The following is a 7,630-nucleotide window of genomic DNA, read 5'->3' as shown; positions in this document are numbered from 1 at the left end:
AGGCAGAGGGGTGATAGGGTCCATGCAGCAGACACAACTGTATTATGTGGCTGTGTGGGGCAAGGATGGTAGGGTGTGGGGGGGTGTCAGTGCAGAAAACAGGGCTGTGTAAATTGAGGAGGACTGCCGCAGGCAGGGCTATTAGGTACATGGGGGTGGTCAATGTAGCAGGCATGCCTGTGTGAGGTGTGGGTGGCTGTGTGTGTGTGTGGGGGGGGTCAGTGTGAGCTATGGGAGGTTGTGTGTGTGTGTGTGAGGGTAAGTACAGCAGGCAGGGGGGTGTGAGGGGTTAGAGTGTGCGTGGGTCAGTGCAGCAGGCAGGGGGGTGTGAGGGGTTAGAGTGTGCGTGGGTCAGTGCAGCAGGCAGGGGGGTGTGAGGGGTTAGAGTGTGCGTGTGTGGGGCACCAGTGCAGCAGGCAGGGCTCTGAGATGGGGGATTCTGTACATGGGGGGGGGGGTCAGTGAAGCAGGCAGGGTTGTGTGAGGTGTGGGGGTCAGTACAGCAGGCAGGGTGGTGTGAGGAGCTGTAGTGTGTATGTGGGGGTTCAGTGCAGCAGGCAGCGTGGAGAGGGGCTGCAGTGTGTGTGTGGGTTCAGTACAGCAGCCCGGGCTGTCCTGTGGAGGGGGGGTGAAGGGGTGTAGTGTGTGTGTGTGTGGGGGGGGGAGGTCAGTGCAGCAGCCAGGGCAGTGAGGGGCTGTAGTGTATTGTGTGTGTGGGAGGGGCTGTAGTGTATTGTGTGTGTGTGTGTGGGGGGGGTGTCAGTGCCCCTGCCGGCGGGGTGAGACCGGGCAGTGCCGGCCAAGCGGCCGGCAGGGGCAGGTGTACGTGCGGGTTCCCTACCCTGCCCGGCGCGCCAGAGGTGCGCGGCGCTCGCTGCTGGTGGTGTTTGCGCATGACCCCTCCCCGCCCGCCTGCTCCCTCCCTCCTGGTGGCGGAGGTTAGCCTGAGCCTCAGACACAGGCGGCTGCTCGGCGGCGGCCGCGGCGACGCAGTGCAGAGGTGCGGGCAGGTTGCGCCGGCCCTGAGCCCTGTCTCCTTCGCGCCCCGCCTCTCTCCGGAGCCCTCTCCCCGCGGCGGCCTCCTCTCCCCGGTGTCGGGCCGGCCCCCCGGCCATGAGCGCGGCGCTGGGTGTCCCCCCGCCGCGCCGCCTCCCCCGCCGCCCCCGGCGGCTGCCGGGCTCCAGGAAAGTAGCTTGATGAGTGTCCAAAGTAGCAGTGGAAGTTTGGAGGGGCCGCCATCTTGGTCCCGGCTCTCCACGTCCCCACCGAGCCTGCAGGGCTGCTCCTCGGCGGCGGCCTCCCTGCTGCACAGCGCGCCGCCCGGCAAGCCGCCCAAGGAAGGTAAATAGCGCGCTCAGTGCCCATGGCGCTGCGAGGGGGGCCCGGCCCTTGGGGAGGGGCCCAGCCGTCGCCGCCGGAGGCCAGTCCCAGGCTCGTAGGGCCGGGTGCGCCGTGAATGGGGGTGAGGGCCGGCGAGAGACTTGTCCTCCTTGCAGGGGTATTTCCTCTTCAGTACAGGGGGGACCCCCAGATCCTGCCGTGCGGGACCCTCCCTTCTCCTGAGGGACAATCGGGAGACACCCCGTGGTCCCTAAATCCAGCAATCTCTCTCCCATCCCTGTTTGTTAGCAGTAAAAGCGTTTTGATATTCTCCTCCCCCCCCACCTTTTCCAGGGCTACGGAGGGGGATTGATTAATGTTTGTTCATTTCTTTGACAATCCTTATAGAAGGGGCTAAGTGTACGTGTTAATTTTTCATCCCTTCGCTGTGATTTTTATGGCAGAGACTTGCATCCTCTGTTCCTTTCCTTTCCAAATTTTATTCTCCACCTCATATTACAAAGTAAAAGTGATTTGTTAGATGTACTGGGTGAATGTGGCTGTTGTTGCTTAATGGAAAGGGTCGGGTCCTTTTGGCATCATGGAGGTGGAGTAGAAAAAGAGACCGAGATCAAGGAATTTGTTCCCATCGGGGAGACACTTTTCTGAGCAGCTAATTTGGAAGACAAAAGTGACACGAGACCTTAAAACCACCACAGAATGACTGCAACTTTCTCCTCTCCTCCATCACATCTTAGATGATGATATTTTTCTACTCCCTCCCCTGCTCCTCCCCTCTTGTGTTATACCGACAGTGAGAGCAGGGTGTTGTGGGTGTTTTCAGGGAATATCTGTATGAAGGTTATGTGCAAACAAGTCTCTTTTTATTCTGTTTGTTATTGTCCATTTTTCTTCCTTGCACTTGAAATACATTGCCACAAGATGTAGCAATTATACAGCTAGTGAAATGCTCAGTGCTTTTAACTAAAATGACTGCTTGCTGTATACCAGTTACTGCTGGAGAAGTTTTATACCCAAGTGCGTATATTTGGAAAGGAAAAAATATGCATATTAAGCAGTTGTATAATTTGACTTGGATGTTTGATTCAGTACTGAAGGCCTCAGAATATTGAGTGCTTCTGTTGTCTTGTACAGAGAACACTGGTAGCCATGCTCAGAACTTTCAAACTTAAAATAGGCTAATAAGGTCTTAGAGAGAAATTGGATAGCTTCATTTAGAGGACACTTGTGCAGTACTACAAGTTTTATCAGTGAACAATTTAAAGACTTGTCAATGTGTTCAGCCCCTTGAAAATGTTTAAGAATGAGTGTGTTCTCGGTCTCCATGCCAGTAGTTGTTAGACTTGCATCATTCCTTGTGACTTTTGCACATGCTCCTAGATCTGAGATTGGCATGAATACCCCCCAGAAGATATATGGAAAGGTTGGATGTATGGCATTACGTTAAAGGTGCCGAGTAAAGTGGCAAGAATTTTGTACTCTTGCCTCCTCAAGCTGAATCTTTAATAAGAGAAGACAGTGGTTTGTGTTTTATATATATAAAAATGTTTGGACTAGATTTACCGGGCTTAGAATTGTACATATTTTACTTTGTGAATTTTTTTAGGCAATATATTTTTGGATGCATTTATTAATCTGTCATAATTGGGATACTTGGTGTATAAATCTTAAATTACTGTTGCAGTGTTAAGTTTGTAATTCTTTTTGTTAATGAGTGTGCAACAGTACAAGTGCTGCTTGAACAGCCTTGACAAAAACAATACACAGAGGCATAATTTTACATTTATATTTCTTAGCATTTAAAACTGGTTAACAGTATTACTATTTTTTCTGGCTACTGTAATTTAGGTTGTGCAGTTCAGAGGTTAGAGAGCAACTACAAAACCTGCTCTGTGCTTCAATGTAGCATAGTGTATTTATGTACTATAGAAATATCATTTATTCCCTGTGTGAAAACAGCAGACTCTGCTTTTGCCTCTTTCTTACTGTAGAGCTACTGAATTATTTCTGTCGTTTAAAAGAATGTGAGATATAAACAGTCTTTGGGGTTGGTTTTTTTAATATAAATCTCTACCCATTGGGCATTAACACTACACCTTACATTAACGCAAAGGAAACTTGCATGTCAGAAGAGCGTCGCATCAAGGTAATACGTCCTATAAAATAAAAATTAGCTATTTAACAATAGACTTGCACTATTTTCCATTTATGCACATCAGTAAGCTCTATAAATGAGTGATGGTTAGAAAGTTCTGTTAGGTAATAGATTCATAGCTGTTTTTTCTCCCATTGATTAGTGCTTGTAGTTCCCAGTGATGTTAATGCAAGTTACTTACAGAATCATAGAACTGGAAGGGACCTTGAGAGGTCATCTAGTCCAGTTCTACTTGCTTGTCTCAAGTAGAGCCTGAACCTGCATGTCCACGCTAGGTTAGGGGGTCTGTTTATATTTTGTATATGTTTGTGTAAATAATAATTTAGGTTGGCTGATACTATCAGGTATGACGCACTCAATATTAAAATGAGCTTTGCGTCCAATTCAGATGTGTTGATGTAACTCCAGTCCAAGTGAGAGTTGTGCCTATGCATTTGAAGGCAGCATGGGAACTTTATTGGATACGTCATTCATGCTTTGATTTATCCAACCAGTCTATATGATTCATTTTGAAAGTTCAGCCTCCCCAAATCACATGCGCTGGCTCCTAAAGTGTCTAATTCATTAACAACAAAATAATAATAAAACTGACATTCAGAGTTCGGAAGTTCCAAAAATGTTCTCTGAAGCTCTTGTACAGACTCCATCATGACATTTTTTTAATGTAATTATGTCCCAAGAAATTATCTTAAAAGTCATGCTTACATCTAAGGAGCTGATCCTCTAAAATCCTGTCATCGCCCTTTCCTATTTGCATATATGTGTAATCAGTACTTGTAGATGCATGTTATTTACATATATCAAACCTTAACTCTATCTCTTGTATATATGCATTATAGTTTTTAATCGGTATGTGCTATTTCTCAATAATACCACATATCACAACTTTTCTACCACTTCTGATACGCGTGTGTACTGTCTTACAGTACTGTATACTGCTGTGTATTACAGTAACTTGTATGTGAGATGCTTGATACAATATATATGGGAGTCCTACAAGATGCACCTTCAAGAATATAAAACTATTATTTTGCATTATTTGAGATATAGTATGTGATTATGTAACTAAAGCTTAATACGTAAATAATAATACGTAAAACCAGTACAGATTTAAGGTAGCGCTATAACCTTAAATTTGGAAATGTTGATTATTTTTTTAATGCTGTAGCTATGACTAGCATTCTTTTAAAGTTTTTTTTTTTTTTTTGGGTTGGAACACCCTATTTTGTGCCATTTACTAGGTATTTAGGAAGGAGACACTTGGTTGTGCAAGTTATAGTCTTCAAGGTATGCAGCGGCTGAGGGTGATGGAATGTAGTTGAATACCTTATGTTTGCTGTTTTTTTGTGTATCACGCAACATCTGTTACTTAAGTACTTACCAGATATTGCTGTTGGTAGTGAAAACTTCAGTAAAAAACAAAAGGCCAGATTCTGCTCTAAATTACAGTGGTATACAAGTGTTGTATATCTGAAAATCACCAGTATAATGTAGTAGAATTGGACCAAAATTTAATGCACATGATTTATTAGTTAGGCAGAAATGTAAGTTTTGTATGTATTAAATTGATACAACTTTGCAAATACTTAAAGACATTTGAGGAGTTCCTATAAAAATACTGACAGACGTTGGCAATTTTTTCCCCAAGAAGTTTCTTGACAAATATTAATACTTATTATTATTCGTATTCCTATAGCACCCATACTATGCTAGGTGCTGTCCGTACAAACATGAAAACTCAGTCCCTTCCCTGAAGAGTACCCAATCTTGGCAGTGTTCCCAAATGCAGGTTTGCCTTGTGCATGGTACATATAGAGCAGGGGTTCTCAACTGGGGTTTGTGAGGTTATTACCTAGGGGGTCGCAAGCTGTCAGCCTCCACCCCAAATCCCACTTTGCCTCCAGCATTTATAATGGTGTTAAATATATAAAAAAGTGTTTTTAATTTTTTTGGGGGGGGTCTGACTCAGAGGCTTGCTATGTGAAGGGAGTCACCACTACAAAAGTTTGAGAACCACTAATATAGAGTGTTGTTCATAGGTATGAACATAAAGGCAGCCTGTTCATAGTGGTTCCTTGTCTAAATTAAATTTTAAATACATGTATACTTGGGCAACTTTCAGGGATTTTTTTCTCCGTTATTACTTGTGTGAAGTGTAAAACTCAACAACTGCAAATTAGTTACGGGTAAATTCTTAGCAAGTCCACTGTCTCTTGTTGTTTTTTGACATCTAGTGGGAGATGCGTTTTGAGTTTTGAATTGTTTTATTTTACTTTATTTTATTTGACTTTGAAGAAATCAGTTGACATAAGGCAATGCAAGAAATCTGGGAGGTAATTCAGATTTCACGGTGATACTTTGCTTTTACTTTGTTTTAAAATGTGAATGAATGTAACACTCATGAAAGAAAAGGTTTAATGTTAGTACTGGCTTATGCTTCCCTACATATTTTTACCAGTGTGCTCATCTTCTTGTTTTAGGTTTCCCATTAACAAGCTGACAGTCATGCCATATCATGTGGATTTGTGATGTGTACAAAATGAGGAATGGGAAAGGTCACTAAAATCATTTGTATCTTTGCCCTTTATGGGGGTGGGATACAGCAGGTGCATTACAGGAGTTCTTACCTGACCAAATCCTCTGCTTCTGCTGGCTTCCAACTTGTAGCCAGCTACACTTTCCCCTTTTCTGTACACCTTTGGAGGAAAGTACTAACACTTCAAACTTTAGGAAGTCAAAACGAGGGGAGCTACATTCTTATGTCCTTTCTGTAGGAAATGAGCCCCTATCTTGAGTAAGTATCTTGGGTACTTACATAGATTTGCAAGTGTCGGGCTCTCTTTCTGTTGACCTTAGGTTTTTGCCAAATAGATCCCCCTCAGGATATAGATGGAGACTTTTGTAAGTATTCAATATTGTGTGGCCAGCAGCCAAGGAGATGTCTTCCCCTTTCCTCCACAGTTTCTCTCTGGACTTTTGTGGATCTTCTAGGATTTCCAGGATTAGGGCTCTTATCCAGTGTCCCTTAATATAATTTGTACAAAAATTAAAAAACAACCACAAACAACCACAAAAAACAACAACAACAACAAAAAAAGGTAAAATGTTACCTTTCAAGAATGTTAATTTGACCAGTACACACACAAACTTCAGAAAAACCCAGCAAATTCAGAATTAAGATTAAATTTACAAAAAAACAAAACCTTTGGAAGTATGGAAATTCATAGTGAAGGTAGCCAAGTTATGTTAACTCTGCCTCATGTTGATTCTAGGCTACTATTTTTCCTTCTTTGCATGTAGAGCATAAAAACTTGGCAGTACAGAACACTGCACTCTATAACTTTGATATGGTTTTTCTTATACAGTAACTAAAATCTAGCACATAATATTTAAATGTAGTTGAATTGACATTCTTGGCCTATATTCTATAGAATGTAAGGCATTATGTTACGAGATAATTTTATTAGTACAGCACCTTGTGCATCATTAAAAGTGATGTGCATCTATCTGAGCTAAACTTTCACCACCTATTGTTGAGTGCTCAGTACTATAAATAAACAAGTTAAGAGAAACTGTCAAGGTTCCTTCCCCACTCTGAACTCTAGGGTACAGATGTGGGGACCTGCATGAAAAACCCCCTAAGCTGATTTTTACCAGCTTAGGTTAAAACTTCCCCAAGGTACAAACTATTTTACCTTTTGCCCCTGGACTTTATTGCTGCCACCACCAAGAGTCTAACAAGTATATAACAGGGAAAGAGCCCGCTTGGAAACGCCTTTCCCCCCAAAATCCTCCCAAACCCTACACCCCCTTTCCTGGGGAAGACTTGATAAAAATCCTCACCAATTTGCATAGGTGAACACAGACCCAAACCGTTGGATCTTAAAAACAATGAAAAAGCAATGAGGTTCTTAAAAGAAGACTTTTAATTGAAGAAAAAGTAAAAGAATCACCTCTGTAAAATCAGGATGGTAAATACCTTACAGGGTAATCAGATTCAAAACATAGAGAATCCTTCTAGGCAAAACCTTTAAGTTACAAAAAGACACAAAAACAGGAATATACATTCCATTCAGCCCAACTTATTTTATCAGCCATTTAAACAAAACAGAATCTAACGCATATCTAACTAGA

At 43.0% G+C, this 7,630-nt stretch overlaps 1 protein-coding gene across 1 annotated transcript in view; it reads left to right on the top strand.

The window, feature by feature from the left end:
* Nucleotides 1-926: 926 nt before the first annotated feature.
* The window catches only part of TLK1 (tousled like kinase 1), a 129,549-nt gene continuing 122,845 nt past the window's right edge, over nucleotides 927-7,630 (top strand). The window contains exon 1 of the mRNA XM_048869419.2: nucleotides 927-1,341. Coding sequence (XP_048725376.1) covers nucleotides 1,197-1,341 — 145 coding nt within the window. The 5' untranslated portion in view covers nucleotides 927-1,196. The remainder of the gene's footprint in view (nucleotides 1,342-7,630) is intronic.

Source organism: Caretta caretta, chromosome 11 (assembly GCF_965140235.1).
Source record: "Caretta caretta isolate rCarCar2 chromosome 11, rCarCar1.hap1, whole genome shotgun sequence".
Classification (NCBI taxonomy): Eukaryota; Metazoa; Chordata; order Testudines; family Cheloniidae; genus Caretta; species Caretta caretta.
The sequence above is the reverse complement of the archived record's forward strand: the minus strand, read 5'-3'. Positions and strand labels throughout refer to the sequence as shown.